Source organism: Chenopodium quinoa, unplaced genomic scaffold, assembly GCF_001683475.1.
Source record: "Chenopodium quinoa cultivar QQ74 unplaced genomic scaffold, ASM168347v1, whole genome shotgun sequence".
Classification (NCBI taxonomy): Eukaryota; Viridiplantae; Streptophyta; class Magnoliopsida; order Caryophyllales; family Amaranthaceae; genus Chenopodium; species Chenopodium quinoa.
The window spans coordinates 425,294-445,750 of record NW_018744452.1 but is presented as its reverse complement, the minus strand read 5'-3'; the positions used below and the strand labels follow the sequence as shown (position 1 = coordinate 445,750).

General features: G+C 33.7%; 1 protein-coding gene across 1 annotated transcript; it reads right to left on the bottom strand.

Moving 5' to 3' along the window:
* Positions 1-278: 278 nt before the first annotated feature.
* On the bottom strand, positions 279-14,847 carry LOC110697015 (protein fluG-like). The gene is given in 19 exon segments (XM_021874348.1): positions 279-475; positions 1,114-1,256; positions 1,692-1,924; positions 2,336-2,521; positions 3,444-3,589; positions 4,335-4,464; positions 4,581-4,633; positions 4,715-4,835; positions 5,425-5,597; positions 6,707-6,811; positions 6,813-6,973; positions 7,625-7,673; positions 7,774-7,869; positions 7,955-8,111; positions 8,655-8,760; positions 8,838-8,953; positions 9,076-9,143; positions 9,382-9,633; positions 14,520-14,847. Coding segments are annotated over 19 exon segments (2,544 nt in total). The 5' UTR covers positions 14,706-14,847; the 3' UTR covers positions 279-412.
* Between the last annotated feature and the right edge of the window lie 5,610 nt (positions 14,848-20,457).

Here is a 20,457-nt window from a genome sequence, read left to right as displayed (position 1 = left end):
CCCAAGGATCATGTGCACTGAGCACATCTCCTAGCAACTCCGGCAATGAAGATTTTTAAGACTTTAATTGTACGAGTTTATACTAACTACTATATTAAATCATTTAAGGTAGGTCAAAGATTGAAACTTTGTAATGCTAGAGATTTTTAAACCTATAAAAGTTGCTCTAGTTTTATAAAATGTTCACATAATAATATATATATATATATATATATATATATATATATATATATATAATATATATATATATATATATATATATATATATTATATGTTTGTGTTAGGAGATTACATTCATTGCTGAAATTTAAATAATAGAAAAGTATAAAAAATAAAATAAAATAAAAGTTTATATTTGAAAGTTTGAATATCCCTCTCTTTTTCCTTTTCCTTTGGTTACCAAAGTTGAAGGTTAATATCGGTATATGAGTTGCTTGTATGCATCTTTATTCTGCGAGTAATACGCCACTTCAGCCTACAAAACATAAAACCAAATTCTTAATAATACAAGACAAAAGATACAAAGGAAATGAAACTCGAGCACTTCAGCATAAATTGGAAATGGTTTTATGTGTAAAAGTGTTCTACTGCTGCTAACAACTTGTTCAAAATAATTCGTAGGGTGGTTGATCATGCTTCAAATACTTGCAAACTTATATCATATAAATGGCCAACTTCAGAAGTATGGTAGAAGGCATTAAGATCATAAATTGCAGAGGAAAGAAAGATATACTATAAATGAGAAGATTACAACGGTAAGAGTTCCATATACAACAGCCTATTGTGATTAGTTGTATGTAATAATTATCAAAAAAATTTACCCGGTTAACTTTCAAACTCCAATAAACTTATTGTTTAATACAGTAACATACAAGTACATAAGTTCAGGAGAGTAAACTGTAAACTTCATACATAAGACCTTTGCCACTTTAAACAAAGAAAACTAATTTTCAAGAGGCAAGAAAATTTAAGGAAAAAAAAACACAAAAACTTTGGAACTGGGGTAGATATTGAAATGAGACTAAACTTTATACATGTAAAACCATTACCTATTGTAGCGTTCAAAACACACAAGGTTATGAAAGTGAAACATTGCAATCGAAATACACTTACCTTCCGAACTCCCTTTACTGCTGTCAATAGCTTCTCACCGAAAAAGTCTTTAAAAAAGGTGTCCTTGTGAAGAGCATCTAAGGATTCAGCAAGTGATGTTGGAAGTCTCTGAAGTTCACCATCAAGGCTAGAAGGGTTCGCTTCTGCAACACATTAATATCAAAAATATATATCCGTTAACAAGCAAGTACAAACTCAATGTTATCAGGAGTGTCAATGATTCACTTCTTGTTCGTCTGCTTACAACCAAATTACTTTCTGAAGACTTTCGAAGGAAAAACAAGTGCATACTCCAATATACAGCCTAGCACCCCCCCCCCTCCCTAACAAAAAAGGATACTCTCACGCAAGGGAAGAGTAGTTACCTTAGTCCTTACCCAACCCTTCCTAAAAGGGGAGAGGGGAATAGTTTTGAAAGTACATTAGAAATTTTTAGTGTTAAAATTGTTATGTATGACAATATTAAACTTTTTGTATTAGATTAAGTTGAATTTAATTGTGAACACTTCCTTCACCTACACTTCATTTCAAATATATTGTATACAATAAGCTCATACTTCAACTCTAGATAATCTTACCAATTGGAGGAGGCAAAGTAAGGTGCCTCCGCAAGCCATCGATCCCTGCAGCAATTATAGAAGCCAAACCCAAGTGGGGATTTGCACATCCATCAAAAGATTTGATTTCAAAGTTGCTTACAAGACCATCTTCAACCCCAGGAGGGCAGGCAGTCCTCAAAGGAACTTCCCTGTTCTCTTTTCCCCAGCAATGATATGCTCCACTCCATGTGTCTGGTTGTATACGATCATAGCTACAGATTATAAATTTTAAAACGATGCAAATTAGACATATCATTTCAACAACATATGATTCATGTATGTTAACTAATATGAAAGTTTAATTACAAGATTTTTGCTATGTAACATAAACCTTGATAATTTGATAAACAGCAACACATGGAGAGAGGAAATTAGGCAGATCTTCTCTATATATAGATAAGTCATTAAAAGCTAAATAATGTTCTAATGAGCATAATATGTTCTTGAATCAAATGGTAACAATCAACTCCGAGGGAAAATACTCGTAAGGGGTAACGATGCTGAATATGGGTTCATGCTCACAAGCTAACTTATATGAGAAATGAAGAATAATGGTCAGACTTAAACATTTGGAGGGTCCTCTGCTCAAAATGTTCTACACATAATTAAAATAAAATTTTTACCTATTAGGATTTGGAGCAGTAAATGCCAAAATGGCAGGAAGATGAAATAAAACTCCAGCCATAAATTCCTGACCAACTTCAGACATTCCATAGCCAGATCCAGGAGACCCAGTAAAAACATTTTCACCATTTTCCCACAAACTTAGATGCACATGAGATCCGGATCCAATGTCATCCAATTTATACCTAGGGAGAAAAGAAAGAAAACGATTAAGAAGTTGACACCAAGATGATAAACATAATGTCGAGAATATTTATAAGACAATCATCATAATTAACCTATACACACAAAAAGAACAGGGCTGGAAACTCATATGCAAATACAAACTATTAGTGCAGTCTATGAAACTGAGTATCATGTCTATGAAACTGAGTATCATACAATCAACAGGTAAGTAATAATAGTATATGATTAATAGCATATAGAGATTTAATGCTCAAATTTAGGTGGATATAATACTAGAAACCAACTTTGAACTATGGAATGATTAATTGAGAGCTAAAAGATCACGTACTTTTAAGTATGAGATGCAACAATATGAGAATCATCAGAATATACTTGCCCCTCGGCCACCTCACAAGAGAGTTCTGAATTTCTTCTATTTTAGTAAACAAATGCGCGGTGATTTAGATTTGTGCTTGTGTGAACCAAGCAAGGGAATCACAGTCGAAGTTCGAATTCAAGTATGGGACTACACACTTACAACAAAGGTATATCTAAATACTTTATAATTCACATCATTGGGATTCGTAGAAAGAAGTTATAAATATAGTTTACTAGAAACTTTGCTGATAGCATCAAAATTCGTGTAATTGTTATATCAACTGACCCAACCTTCATAAAGAATTAAAAACCATAATGGACTATGATATTAAATACTCTATACACCGTACAATTATATTTGATGTTACCAGGGGAAAAAGATTCAACAAAAAGACCAACAAATAAGATCAATTCTCTTCTGCAAGTTACCCAGGGGAAAAGGTTCAACAAAATAGAGCTGCAAACAAGTACTTGGAATTTTCATAATAGGATGACAAGTTTTGCTTTAGACAAACAATTATATTCATCACCTTGATTCACTTTATGTTCAGACATGATACTTACTTTGGTGCAAAAGTTGCGAGCAATCCATGTTTTCTAGCCACGCTCCTGATAGCTTCACGGGCAAAAACCAAATTATCAGCAGCACTGGTACAAACACTGTGTCCCAGTGCCATCTCAAATTGGCCTTTCCCTGCTTCGGCATGTATCTAAAGCATATAAGGAATAAATTACCAAAAGAATATCTGAATTAAGGCATTACACCAATTAAAAGAAGAATTATGAAAAAAAAAAAAGACAGGATAAACGCATTACAGTTCAATCGCAAACAATCATCATCCAGAACATTTTATAGTCATAATTTATAACCCTTGGAATTTGATGAACTAAACCCCACCCATCAATATACTATGTAGACACTCCTAACAGTAATTAGTCTATTGAATCGCGATGACACTAATTACTAAGGCAATAGATGAGCTAAAAATTATATATTAATTTCTTCACAAAGGCGAAGCATTTGGTTAAACACCCTGGCTAACCTCTCATTTGGTTGTTACTTCATGAATGCTGGGCATACTTTGCATTAGAAAAGAAGCATTTTCCCCTCCATTTTTGGATTCTTGATAAGTTGTAAATATGTTGGAGAGGGGAGAAAGTTGTTGATATTGACATCTAGTCTTGTAGATTATAATTACACATTTGGGTTGCATATGATAGTGCATGTCACGGGGTACCTTATAGCTATGATGCACAATTGCTCTTAAACTATTTCCTACATGGCTTTGTGATGCTTATGGTATGAAATTAGATTTTGTTTTTCAAAAAAATTTACACATTCGATGTAAGGTACCTTGATATATGCATTGGTAATAAGAAACACCAGAACGAGAGACAACTTCTAAGTCCTACTTCCAATCATGCATTCCCAATTAAAAATAATCTACTCCGTACCTGCTCCACTGAAATATCCAAAGACTGAAGTGCTGTAAACATTTCATTGAGGATTCGAGAAGCTGCATCATATGATGAAGTTGAGCAATATGGAGTTGAATCAAATGGAACCCATTCTTCACTTCCATCCCTACAAAAATTTTCAATATTAAATACCTGATACTATAAAGTCTATAATATCTTAAAGCTTGTGGATATTAATGAAAGAAAAGTGAAATAAAAGAGTGGAAGAATTAATGTAATAACCTTGTTACTGGTTTCAAGATATAAAATTCATTCTCGAAACCTGCATTCATTTCCTAGACATGATAAACAAAACATTTAGAGGTAGAACGACTTAGAATTGTATACTGTTGAAATACTAGGCAATAAAAAGGTACCAAATTAAACTCTTCTTTCATAACTTTTGCAACCCTCCTCAATGCCTCCCTTGGGCAGTATTCCCATGGTTCACCAGGCTTCAGATGCATGTCAGATAAAACCATCTCTTCTCCATAAACCCTGACAAAGAAAACAGAAGAACCCAATAAGTTAATTAAGACGGAAATATTAATGGACTATTTCTTAAAGAACACAAGCACAATAACCCATGTATCAGTTGCAATACGATAAGAGTACTGAATTAAAAACATCTGTGAACAAAGCACCTAGAAGGAAAGAAAATGATCCGGCATTGATAATCTTGAAAACAAAACAATGTAATTACCTTATAGTGGAATCTTCCAAAAAAAAATCTTAAGCAGTAAAATTCAAGCATGTGAACTAGTGGAATGAAAAGTTACATAACAACTATTTGGACTTTGTCCTACACTGCAATACTTCCTTAAGATTGTAATGTAGCAACCAACAAACAAGAAGCACCTTTCCCAAAAACTAGATTCAAATAATCAACATATGGCGCATAACATATATGATACATATGTTCTCCCAAATCTCCTAACCGGATTTATACAAACTCCAGAAGCAAATTCCACAGCAATATTCGAATATTCCACAAAAAATATAAGATTTTTCTCTGTATGAGTAAGGAAAAAAATTGTGAAGATTAAGATATTACAGTAATTACACATATTCTATTGAATATAATTACCATGGGATTTTTCTAAGGGTTGACATGTCAGGAACAAGTCTGATCTCGCCTGTTCCTGTCAAGTTAGACTCAGCAACTGGACCATCCATAAAAGAGGGCATTCCCATGCATGCAAAAGTTAAACCAACACCATTTTTCTTGACAACATCATGAAAGCGCTTTACAGGAACAACCTGTAAAATATCAGATACATCAAAGACAACTCCAAATAGCAATAAGATTATCATAATGTAAAGATGTATTTAATTTACTAAGCTACAACTGGTGTATGCAAATGAAATTTTCAATAATAATACTTTTTTTTTTTCAAGATTGCAAAAAGGATAGAATTTAAAGAAAGAGGTTACATTAGCAGGACAAAGTACTATATCATTAAGATATGAAGAAACTCTTAAATAGACGATAAGTATATACCAGGAACAAAACATACAAGGGATACAAGCTACAAATCCTTAATCAATTGATTCAATAATATACACCAAATAAATCTCATATTCAGCATATAATTGTGTTATATATTAAATCTATATGCAGCATGACTTTAACACAGCCTCTACATTTTATGCCTTAAAATTTCACAAGTTAATTGCTAATCAGGTCTTTAATACATAACAATTGCCTAAAAAGGGTCCTTTTTAAAACATAAAAATAACACAAGAACAAAACAAATCACAAGCTAGGCCAACAAATAATCTTTGCACAAAAACTTTCAGAAATTCTGAGCAAAGAAAGAATTTGAACCAGCACAGACTATAACCAAAGTTGGACTGATAATTGAATAAGCTACAATTTAAGAGAAAAACAAGTGAAAGATCTAAGTTCAAAATCATGAACATAGGTATCTACGCATATAGTAAGAGATATAATTTTGAATATGTGTGTGAGATGACTATAGAGTTAGTAGAGCTAAGAACTTTGTTGAGAGTAATATTAGACAATTATAGTTGTAAAACTATATGTTTCATGTGCAAATATGTAAATTCATTCATATAGATGAAGATGAAAATGCTTAGAATGTCTAAGCAATAATCCCATAAAAGTTTAGCGGGCAACTCATTGGTGAAAGAGTTATAGAACATACAAGTAAGGTTCAATAATCTGGAACTGCTTGTTATTTAATACTCCATAGTTCAATGAAAATTGGTCACTCAAATGGTACTTTTATCTAAAACTGAAACCTATAAGGCATGAATATCCTCTTTAACAAGCAGAACTTAAATATAATAATGATGCAAGAAACCACAAATTCAATTAATTTCTAAAGAAAACTTTTAAAACTTACACGACATCTGCATTGACCTGAAGTATCGATCCAGATTATACGGACTAAAGTGATGACTTTTTGGCAAAATAATTGTAGTCTCTCCATTATTATAAGGTATGGCTTTAGTTGGATCCAATTTAACACTCTGTTTGATCTTGTAAAACTGAATTGCATTTTCAGCAAAAAGGTCCTTGGCTGCTTCCAATGCTTCAGGGATTGACAGATCTTCATCAATGCAAGAATCACGTAAAATTGAGAAGATAACCTCACGTGCTCGCCTGGCACCTATAAAGTGGAATGGGAAATGTGAGGACTATCGACTACCTTTTGAAACCTTAACTAAAAATGGCCAAACTACATCTCTAATACAATTAACCTTGTTATTCCAAAAGACATAAGTGTACAGCTCCTATGCTGCTATATGAGGTGCATGACAATTAAATGAATGACCCAAAATAGAACCAAAATCGTAAGTAAATTTCTTCTCATAACTTACATTCCAATTGAATAAAATGTCTTGTTACACACTATGCTAATCTTATATGCAGACCACAGTATTTAGCAGCCTAGGTTACAAAACACTATCATACTAGGCCCAACTTAGCCTAGATCAGGATGCATATGTCACCTTAAACTTGATCAAATAATTAGACAAAGAGGCATAATTAAGGAGGACATAAATGTTAAATATAATCTTATAATGTTCAGGTTTTGGAGTCATGTGGATGTGCACATAATAGATTTATTATAGTTTAATAGACTCAACTCTAATTCCTAACTTTACAGTGCCCCATATGTCAAAGAAGAAAAATATATATGGACAAATATGAACTTATTGATATATCTCATATATGTGGTCCATTGCACTGCATGAATACTGTAAGAATTAACTTGAAAATAAAAATTTGATCTGAATTTAACCAAAGATGAACACACCTAGGTAAAAAGCTTCAGGAAATGCATAGCCATCAGTGCTGAACATCACCTGTTGAATATCACCCTAATGTAAGATATAATGTAATATATCAAGTATCATCTCTACAAGAACTCAATTCTGTAGCACACGGTCCTTGTAAACACATCACCTTTTTTATGGGAGCCAGCTCCAGTAACTCTTTAACTGCAGATTTCATCCCATTGTAGCTGAGTAAGAGAAGTCCCAATCCAAAGTCAAGGTAGACCTAGTACATTAAGAAAAGCTTAACTAACACTTTTAAAATTTAGCTATGGTATGAAAGGAAATAAGTTTTGTGGCATAAATGATACCTGGGGATAAACACTTGCCAAGTATGATGCTTCCTTTGAAAATGGATAGGAAGCATGTAACAGAACAAATCGACATTTGTCAAATCTTGCATCTTCAAGTACCTTACGAAGATGAAGCGGGTTTGATGTCCTTAAATCTTGATCTTTGTCTCCAAATCTATGGCCAATATCAAATGCAATCTTAGTGCAAAGAATATTATAGTATAAGAAAAAAAAAAAAAAAAAAAAAAAAAAAAAAAAAAAAAAACAAGTTTATCTTACAAGAAAAATTGTTAGCAGACAATAAAGAACACACCAAAGCACCTAAAACTAGTTATTACTTCCTCTGCTCCCCTAATACAGCAACAACTATTATTTAAGAAAGGACAGCTATTGCAACATCTCTGTGTTGGGACGGTGCTTATGAAATTCCAACTTTACTCACATAGGTGTACTTTTCTTTTTTCTTATTGTAGTTAACGCATGGGAAAATGGGAAATTAATGCCAACCCTCATGTAATTATGTTGAAATATTAGAGGAACTGAGGAAGTAAAATACTAGAAACTCAAATTGTAAATGGTGCTTCCATGAGAGATGTACTATGTAAGCTAGAGCAATACAACACTTCAACATACTACCACCATTTTCAGCATACTAAGGAACATAGGAAATATGTATTTATAATAATCAGAGTAATTGACTTATTAAGTATGAAAATACCCTGTGTGTATTTGGATTGGCAAGTCAAAGTGCAAAGCAACCTCCAAACTACGAATAAAGATATAGTCAATTAACTTCTTATTTGCAATCCGGACAGGCTTCCCAGCTGAAAGGTAGAATAGGCATAGAAGTAAGTATGTATGTTGGTTATGAAAAATATGACATCTCTCAGGATTCACTCACCACTTAAAACTTCAGACAGGCCATTTTCAGCATCCTTTTCGCTGATATATGGATCGATTTCTAGACCACCACGATATGCAGCTATACTTTTCAATCCAACCACTGTGGTAGCTAATGTGGAAGAAGGTCACGGAAGCTCATTACAGAAATTGAAAAGGCATATTCATCTTGTCATAATAATCATTCAAATTACCATAAAATAAACATAAGGATTATAAATTATTAATGCAAAGGATATGACTTCAATTTTTCAACAAAAACTTCAGTAAACTTGTTCAGCGTCCACATAGCTCCATCAGGCAAGTCCTATAACACCCCGCCGACAACACAGAAATATACTTATAAATCAGAGAAATGTTACATATGCAAAATTGAGGATATAAACAAGAATGTGAAATCATAAATTATAAACTTCATTTTTAAGAATGTGTGAAAATTTGTCTTTTTTTTTTCCCATATTTGTACTAAAAAAGCTTGGAATCAACATACTAGACAGAGGAAAATTCAAAATTTTTAAACAAGAGCAGAGCCAAAATGTTCTTACTTCATCCAATATTTTTCCTGCCAAGTGCTCAATTCGTAATATTCTCCCAACAAAAGGAACATAGCTCTTATGCCACTCAATCTCATACTTGTTATCAAAATCAAGACCATGATCGATAAGTGACCCTGCGATCCTTGCAGCTCCAAAACAAGTTGAGCTAACAGAATCTATTCCAGAGTGTTTCCGATACTCTTCAATGTCGTACAAAGATGATTTGCATTTATATAGTTCAGCAATTTCCCTCACCCCCCTCTGAGAAAAAAATATCATCAACAAGTGTTGTAGCCAAAATATGAAATGATCATTATTCAATTTGATTCCAATAAAAGATGCAGCAAGACATAACTAGATGATTCAGGAGAAAAAATCTGCATAATAAGCTGACTTTTTAGTATAGATAATGAAACAGAAATAATTAGTTGTTTAAAATAAAGTTACCATAGGATTGCAGTATCACTTTACAGCATCGAGCACTAAACTCACTAATTGATAAAGTTGCTTGATATTGGTGTAATGTCTAACATATTTACTAAGTCATTGCATCAATGGAGTAGCCAAACTTGGCATCAATTATAGTCGTACAAGAAACACAGTGATGCTTTAGGATTGAGGATTAAAATTGATACTAGCACTATTGTCCTTGATAGATATGGTTATCAAAGAAAAAAGCTGTCAAAAAGATCATCAAACATAATAAATACCACATTTGATAGATATGGTTCACAAATGATGACTGTAAAATCTTACTATGCACATTTTAGACATTGTACATTTTCAGACCTTGTACTCACTTTTTAGTTTTTACACTTAGGCCTCTTTCAGTATATCAAAGAAAAAAAATCTCATTGGATTTTGTTGGATTTATTTTAATGTGTATTTTTTTTATTTTTTTTTGAAACAATTTTAATGTGTATTTTTTTTTTTTTTGAAACAATTTTAATGTGTATTTTCATAATATCAACTTTTTATAATGTTTTAATAAATATTATTAAATTAAATATATGAATGGTATAAGATGTACATTTAAGTCTTTAATATCCAACTAAAATAAAAACAGAAAGTTCTTTACTTCTTTAGGATTGGAGGGAGTAATAAACTTAAGTTGAAAAATTAATTTAACACATGCCAATTTGAGGTGCCCTTAATTATAGATACTTGTTTTTTTTTTCTAAAATTAAAGTTAGGACCTACACGCTACACCCCCACCCCACAATCCACTTTTTGTACCTTTTTCACTCTCTTTTTCAGCATCCAAAAAGTAGGAGTTGATAGCCTTAAAATGGATAGAAAGAATACTTAGAACACATATTAAATTAAGGGCTCGTTTGGTTGAATGTATGAATTGCAAATTTCTTGGAAAATTGATTTCCCATGAAATTGAACTTCCAAGGAAATTCTAAAAATTGTTTGGTTAACTAAGGGAAGTGAAAATTCCCATGGGAAAGTTCCACTTACCTAGGTCCCCCTAGGTAATTAACTTCCCCCGTTTTGTGTCATGGGAATTTCTACTTCCCATGAATTTGTTAACCAAACAACTTCAAAAAATTTCAATTCCTAGAATTTCCAAATTCCCATGTTTTTCTTTGGCAACCAAACAACCTCTAAGGACTAAATGTCACATTTTGAATGTTAATAAGCACTTGTCAACCTCTAAGGACTAAATGTCACATTTTGAATGTTAATAAGCACTTGTCAACCTTTCTATATAACATCTTTATCCTAGTTGCTTTTAAGCCTCTTGTTAAAGTTCGTTGCATTAACAGGTAGCTAACCAATTATGAGGGTAAAGGGACTTAAGGGAGCATTAAAAGCAATGAACTACATTTGAATTTAAAGAACTCTTCTTAGTTTAGAAATCAAATCACAATATGACCTCTTTTGACAATTGTATAAGTAAAAACATATTTGTCTTGATGTTAGTTTCAAAAATCAAAATATTAACTTTTTACTCCTTCATATAATAATATTATGCATGTATTCAATTTTTAGCGCCCAAAATGTTATGTCTATTTTTAATATTTTAGTTATATTTTACATAATTTCATCATAAAAACACCTACTCATTACATTAACTAATGTTTGGAGTCATCCTTTGATTTTTTTTAACACTCCCATATAAAATACCCTTTATGAAAAATGAGGAACATACACTATCTTATGGGATATGGGACATTATCACTTTATTAATATTCATATAAGATTAACTGAGGTATTAGGAAATGTAAAAACATAAAATACGGAGTAGAATGAATATAATTTTGAAACAGAAAGAGTATTTCAAGTGTACATGATACTTTATCACTTTATCAGTCATAATCCATATACAGATGTACTACATAAATGTAAGTAGTGCAACAACCAGCCTTTCTAGGAAATTAGGGAAGATATTTTAACACGCTAAAAAACAGATTAACACTAAAGTAATACTTAAAGAAGTTGTCACTAACTTAATGACACAGAACCAACAACGACACTCCACCTACTCAGCCACCACTTACCACTTTAAACCAATGTCGTTTTTGAGAAACCTAAATGTTGATTGAAACACACAGGCACATAGGTAACACTTCCTCCGTTTTGAATTAGATGCATCAGTTTGATTAAAAAATGTGACAAGTATTGCATTGAAAGATATGATCAATTTAAAAAATTTAAAGGCTTTGTTTTGTTTATATAATTTTTTATTATTTGAGGGATTTTGGTTATATAATTGATGAACAGGTATAAGTAACTATTACGTCAAACAAAACTAGTAATTTCTACTCCCTTTATTTTTAAATACTTCTTTATTTCTACTTTTTGCACTTTTTATTTAGGAAAAATTGCCCAAAATAATCCAAACTTTGCCTCATTCGCCAAAAATAATCCAAACTTTTGATTATTTTTTAATAATCCAAACTTTAATATGCATTCGCTATGAATAGTCCCAACATGTCATTAACTTGTTATAACAAGTTATGACATGTGTTGGCATGTGATAGGTCCAAAAAAAAATTTAAATTAAATAATAAAAAAATCCTTTCAAAAAAATTATAAAAATAAATAAATAAATAAAACCCATTCCCAGCAAGCAACCGCTGCCAGTCCTGCCACCGCCGGGAGGCTGGCTGCCGCCGGCATCTCCTCCCCATCCTCGTCCCATTACCGCCCCCCTCACGTTCCCCCGTCCATTTCCGACCCCTTTCCCCCTCCCTCACTCGAAACCACCCAAACCCGAAACCGTAGATAACCCCCACCTGAACCGCAACCACCCCCACCAATCAATTCTCTCTCCTCCCATGTCTTCTGCCATGTCTTTCCTTCCCATTCCCAAAACTTCCAGTTTGCAACTGCAAATTTTTTATATGAAGATGAAGAACATGTAATTGGGGATTGTTTGATTTTCAAAGATGGAGTTATTTAGGATAGGATGAAACTAGGGCTGGAAAACCCTGACCCGACACGAAAACCTGACCCGAACCCGACCCGAAGTTACTGAGAGAGACTCGAACCTGACCTGAACCGAACCCGAATAACCCAAATTCGACCCGATTTGACCCAAATTTCATATTTCGTAATAATATTAAGTTTTACACTATTTTTAATAGTTTCTAAGCATAACCCGAAATCGACCCGAAATCTGACCCGAACCCGACCTGCTGACCCGAATTGCCACCCCTAGATGAAACTCATGAAAATCTGGTTGGGTGGGGGTGGTGGTTTCGGGTCTGGGTGGGGTAGGGTGGGGGAGGTGGTTAAGGCGTCTAGGTTTGGGTGGGAGTGGAGATGTTGGTGGCTGAGCTGCTGAGGTGGTGTTGCAGTGGTGGTTTTTTTCATATGATTTTCTTTAAAAAAAAATTGATAATTTTTTTTTTTATTATTTTCAACAAAAAATATTTTGACCTGTTTAGCCGGTTCTAAGTTACTTGCGACTGCTTAAAATTAATAGAGTATAAAGTTGGGATTATTAAAAAATAATCAAAAGTTGAGATTATTTTGAACGAACGATCCAAAGTTCGGATTATTCTTGACAATTTTTTACTAATGTTTTTTATTTATAGTGTTGTGGGTACATGTTGTCATCGTCTCAATAAATACATTATTAATTCTCAATTATTAGAATTTATATTTATTGATACTTATTACTCCTTGGTTAGAAATTAGCATTGACATACATGCTCAGCAGAAATAGAGCAACTATTTAAAAAGGGAGAGTTCCAAAGTATCACTTTTTTTTTTAAGTATCACTTTTTTTTTTAATTGATGAAACACTTTTTTTTTTCATTTTTTGACAACTAACACTTTTCTGTTAACATAATCACTTTTCATTTTCATTTGTTTTTTTTTATTTTTTTTTAAATAATCATTTTCATTTGTTTTTTTGTGAGTAACGGGTCATTTTCAAGTAAGTAGGGGGACCAAATGAGCATGATGCATCAACTACGAGTACAATTTTTTACCAAAGAAAATAAATAATTAGGTGATAATGTATGTAAATATGTACTTCGTAATATTGATTTTTAAAATGGTGCGGTGTATAAGTTTGAAAATTCATGGCATAAATGTGAAAGAATGGCAAACACACAAGTGAATCAATGTAATTTTTTTTGTAAATAACTGAATAATGTAATTAATGTTTATTTGGAATGAATATTTCCTTTTTCAGCTGATTATGTCTCCACTATGTTTGTCATTTTCTTCAAAAATATTAAATATCTAACCTTAAACGAGAAACAACAAAAACATATATTGGAAATTTTAAAAAATAATTTTACAAAAACAACAATTTGAAAAGTTTATGCATATTCCAAGTGAATCCCCAAAATAGCATCTTTTTTTTTTCTTTTTTTTTTTCTATATTGTACAAAATCTATCAAACAAAAACACATTAAATATCAAATAATATAAAATAAATGAAATCAATCGTCCCCTTTCTCTTTGATGGATGAATTAATATGAAGCGGGGAAGTATAATTAATTCCATATTGACAAAAATGTACTAATCTCATAAAAAAAAACTAAAGAAATATTTTCAAAATTATCATCTCCAAATTTGGCATGAGCTAACGATAATCAGAAGTATGCAAATATTACAAATATTAATCTATTTGGTTGAAAAAATTAATAAAGTAGAAAAGGAAGAAGAAAAAAAAGGTTACCTTGAAAGAGAGAGAGTGAGGAGCAAAGGATAAAGCGTCACCATCGGCTTCGGTAAAGCATTTGATGAATGGAAACGACGAATTAATAGCGACGATATTGTGAGCATGAGCGTCGATTAATTCTAAATTGTCAATTGTTTTTTTCAATTCTGCAAATTTATCCTCTTTTTTACACCTCAAACTCATACTTGCTTGTAGTTTATTAGTGGATGGAGTTGGCTTGTTTTTTAGTAGAAGAATCAACTTTGTTGTGGGTTTGCGTTTGCCGCTTTGGTGTTTGGGTTTGGGTAAGGTCTTATGTTTTGACTTTGGTGGGATTATTATTATAATATAATGTACTTCTATATAATGTTAGCATGTCTTATCAATTAAGGAAGTATTTAGTTTTAAAAAAAATAGAATAATTAAGGAAGTATTTGTGTAAATGAATGTGGACAATAGTTATTGTAGTATTAGACTGTAGTATATTAGTATATGAATGTGGACAACAATACGAGTATATAAGGAACCAAGCTTTGCAAAGCTTGGTTGGATAGGAAAATTTACATCTTACAATTAAGAGGTTGCGGGATTAAACACTTTATGAGGCACTTTAGGGTGGGGGTTCTCTTAACCTTCTCCCCCTCCTCCATCTTTAAAGTGTCTAGTCTACTAACTCGGGTTAAGAGGACATGTGAGAGGATCTAATCCGATAGGGCTCTTCTCCTTACCAACCTAAATTTAAAAAATATAAAATTGAGTATTTAAGGAGAAGTGGGAATGTAAGGTTACAAAAATGCCCTTATACGGTCTAAAATATGAGTCGAATCTTGTTAATCTATGAGAATAACATCTAATTTTATCCAAGGTAGTCTAAAACAATAATTACTCTCATCATATATGACAATGGCAAGTATATGTTAGTATTTTAGACCTTGTAATTGTATGTGTGGGTACAATAGTACTTACAAGACAATATCCATATGTTAGTATGCTCCATAATATTTAGACAACCATATGTGTAAAATTACTTGTGGACATTTGTTATTGTGATCTATTACTAGGCATGTTCACATATAATGAACTGAACTAAATTAAACTAAACTGAAGTGATCTAAATTGATTGGAGTTGAGCTGAACTAAACTGAATAGAGTTGAAATGAATATTTTATGAGAGAAGAAAATTAGGAACTGAACTTGATTGGAGCTGAACTGAACTGAATTGCACTAAACTGATTGAAGCTGAATTGAACTGAACTGAACTGAAATTTAGTTAAAATGAACAGGCCCTAATTAATTTACTATAGTATTTATTGGCATGTAATTTCTCCATTTATCCCACATATATACAAATTTTATACATTTATGTTTGGGTCACTTAATTAAAAAGTTTATAGGAAATATATTAAACTTGGATTTTCTCCTAAAATATCTTTGTTTGTTTACTTTATCTAATGCAAGTAACAAATAAAACATCCGTACAACATAAAAGGCAGAAATAAGGTAACTGAAAAATGTCATATGATTGGAGGTGGGTGGTTTTGGGCAACGGAGGTGAAAGATGGGGTTGAGAGCTTGTTCTCTTAGCTTCACCCTATAAAAATAAATTTCATGTTTATTAAGCGAAAGAAGAAGAATTAAAAAATAAATAAATAAATTATATTGTGGTTGGTCGTATGGTGCGGCCAACCACATATGAAACTTTGTGTTAAATTTCTTCTTCTCCAGTTAGCCACCCATATTACCCCCATCTCCAAGCTATCTCCTCTTTCTCTCTCCTTCTTTCTCAAAAAAGGGTAGCATACTTGCAAAACAAACAGCCTGTGATTACAAAAGGAAGAACGCATGTCCTCCACCAACGCGTCATCGTACTCCGTGAGCTCCTCATACTTCGTCGTCGGAAAACAACTTAAAGGTTTTTAAGGCCAAATTCGACCCTAAAAACTCTAGATCTAGAGTTTTTCATGGTCGAATTTGGCTTTTTTAGCCATATTTAAAGTGCAATTCGAAGTCATTGTTAATTTTAAAGGTATTTGTTCGATTTAATTTTTTTTAACGATTTGGTTGTGGGTACGGTTAGATCTATGTTTGTCTGTGGGTTTGGTGTATGGTGGCTGTGGCATGGCGTATTGGGGGTGGGGCTAGTGGCGTTTTGGGGTGGTGGTGGGTCAAGGGTTATTAGGTCGGGGGTTACTTAAGGGGTTACTAGATGGGTACGTAGGTCGGGGGTTACTTAAGGGGTTACTAGAAAGGTTACTTACGTGGGGTTACTTGAAGGGGTTACTTGGGGGGTTACTTAGGAGGTTATTTAAGTGAGGTTACTTGAGGGGTTAGTGGAGGGGTTACTTAAGTGGGGTTACTTAAGGGGTTACTAGAGGGGTTACTTGGTCCGGTCAGGAGTTACTAAGTCAGAAGTGTTACTTAAGGGGTTACTAGATGAGTTTCTTGAGGGGTTACTTGGTCTGGTCGGGGGTTACTAGGTCTAGTCATGGGTTACATGGTCAGAGGTACATTACTAGGTCCGATCAGGGGTTACGTACTTGGTTGGGAGGGTTACTAGGTTGGTAGGGTTACTTTGTCGTCATTTGCTGATTGGGCACCCTGCCGCATGGTACGAGTGCGGCCAGCCGCACTGTAAATTTAATAAATTCTAATAAATTTATAAGGTTTAATAAGTTTAATAAGGTTTAATAAGTTTAATAAGGTCTAATAAGTTCTAATAAAGTATAATAATAAGGTCTAATAAGGTCCAATAAGTTTTAATAAGGTCCAAAAAACTTTAATAAGTTTTAACAAGTTCAATCAGGTCTAATTAGTCCTAATAAGTTCTATACGATAGTAATTTTAATAAGGTTTAATAAGTTAAAATAAGTTTAATTCAGATAAGTTAAGATAAATTCAAGTCCAATAAGGTGAAGAGATCACACCCAAGTAGGTGGAGGTTGGGTGGAGATACGGGATGCAAAGAGAAGCGTTAAGGTGTGTTTTATTCAACTGATTTTTACTTATCTGAACTTATCTGATCTTATTTGAACTTATCTGAACTTATCAAACTTATTAACCCTTGTTAGAACTTATTTTAGTTATAAATTAAACTTGACAGCCCTGATTAACCCTTATCACAACTTATTTGAACTTATTTTTCCTGAACTTATCTTATCTGAATTTATCTGAATTTATTAACCCTTATCTGAACTTATTAACCCTGAAATAAGTGGAAATAAGGTGAACAGAACAGGGCCTTGGGGGGCTTTTAATGAGTTATATATTCTTTGGGAATTGGGTATGTTACAAGTAAGAGAGGAGAGAGAACAGATGGTGCCCTATGGTGGTTGCTGTCATGGTGAATGGGTGATGAATCTGATCATGGAGGTTGGGGGTAGGAGGGGATTAATGTTGTTGATGTGAGCAATGTCAAATGATAAATTGTTGTGTTGAACTAAAGTGATTGTTCATTGATTATGCACAATGCACTATAATACTTCCTCCGTTTTTTAGTTGACACCGTTTGATTTTTACATTATTCACACAACACGCTTTGATTCGGTTTTATGGTTTATAGATACGATAAAACATATTCATGTGGGATCTTGTTTGAATCGTTTTAATGTATATTTTATTAATATTCACTTTTTATAATTTTACTATGTTGATAGTTAGAGATATTAACCGTTAAAAACATGCGTTGGCAAGCGTGATAATAGAAAGGTGTCAACTAAAAAATAAAGGAAAAATGAAAATAAATAATTCCACCTTTGTGTGGTATGACAATAACAATTCCACCTTTTGATTATTATGAGGCAATCCCACCTTGGTATGTGATTTTCTTTTAATAGACCATTTGACCTACAACCTGTTAAACAAGTTAATTTTTTTTTTTTTTAGTTTTTTAAAGCCACGTGTCACTCATTAATTGGTCAAAATAATAAAAGTTAAACTAAAAAAAAAACAGGTAGATAAAAAAAAAAGAAAAAAAAGAAAAAACCACCACCCACTAGCCACCCCCAGTCACCGTGAAACCCCTTACCCATACCTAGGCCCACCAAAAACCCACCGGCCGCCACTCTAAACCTCCTAAAACGCCGGTCGAACCTCCCAATGCCATAAGCCACCCCCGAAATCACATCCACCACCCTGAAAAACACCACCCTGCCGTAGAAAACCTCCATCCCATCCCCTATAAGGGTCGAAGACCACCGAAAACGATCGCCCGTTACCCCCTGACCCAAATCTCACCCCCCCCCCCCCAAACCACCACATCCACCACCGAAATCACCCCCGACCCAAACCTCACCCCTAAACCACCATCGAAATCACCCCCTACACCAAATCCCGCCCCGAAACCTCTATAACCCCACTCAGCCGCCGATAACCCACATCGAAAACCTCCATAACCACCACAGCCATCTGAAGGAGTTATGTCTTCGATAAGTGCAATTACTAGATATATCAAGGATCACTATTATGGAGATAATAAGTTCATTCTATAGGGTCGTCAATGTTTGGTACTAGATATGACAATTGATCTTTGGGCTAGCTTAATGGCCCAAAGCCTTATAGAGTGGATCCTACAAGGTCACACATAAGAGTATTGGGTTAAACAAGTTAGAGGCCCATTATTGGGCCTCATGAGTACATGACATACCATGTTGATAATTGAGCTTGGATAGTTAGAAGAGTCTAATGGTTTTGGACATGACATGGTTTTATTTCTAGATATGATCTATAAATATAAACCATGCCTAGGGTTGCATGATAGAACAATTGACATACAGTGAATTGTCACACAAGCAACCAAGCATCCCAAAAACCCTAATTCTCTCTCTCTCTATTTCAGCCCTCTCTCTCTCTCCTCCCTGTCCGTACGGCTCTCCCTTGTAGGCGGCGCGTGTGGTGGTGCGTGGGTGGTGGTGTGGTGTGTTCGTGACTCGGATCTCCGTTGAAGGTTGATTGAAGCGTTCAGTCACAACTAACTAGCATTAGTGGAGGTTTAATCCGTGCTCGTGTACTAAGTAGAGGAATCACACATGGGGTTCTTGTTCTCCTTATTGTTCTTGCTCGATCACTTGTGGAATCACGCTTCAAAGGTATTATTCTTACTCTTTATGTGTTATGCATGAGATCCTTGGTTAGGTGCTATATGAATATGATTCATGATTATTTCCGCTGCGTAGTACCTATAATCCCCTACACCATCACCACCGAAAACTCCGTCTAACCTCCTTAACTACCCCGAAAATCCCCATCTCAGCCCCGGAAACCCCCCTTAAACACAACCTTGGTGTTGGTCGGTCGATTTCGAAGGTTAAGGAGGGTGGACGGCCGATTTTTGGTGGTGGTTGAGGTAGGGGCTAGGGTTTGGGGGTTGGTGGCTGGTGGCTGGTTTTTTTTTTTTTTTTTTTTCTTATTTTGTTTTTTTTTGTTTTGTATTAATTTTTTTTTATAATAATTAAAAATGAAATGAGCCTATAAAAATTTGACACATGTCATATAACCTACAATAATAGGTCACCAACAAGTCAAGGTTCATTAAAAGAAGATGACATACCAAGGTGGGATTATCTTGTAAAAGGTGGGATTATTTTTGTCAGACTACGCAAAGGTGGGATTATTTATTTCCATTTTTCCAAAAATAAACAGAGGAAATATTATATTTGGATGTGTATGTTCTCTTCAACTTATTGGACCTGGAATTATATGAACTTATTTAAATTGAATTTATCTAAACTTTACTTAACTTATCTGAACTTATTAGACCTTATTAAAATGATCAAACCTTATTGAACATATTAGACCTGTTGAGGTTTGGTGAGTCCGACTCACCGCGGAAACAAACCCCGACCCAAAGAACCACTCGCAATAATTAAAATCATAAAGCATAAATAAATAATTACTAAGAAAAGATAACGAATCTTACCCTCGAAGCGAGCTTCGCCCAAAAACCGGGGCTCTTACTTGA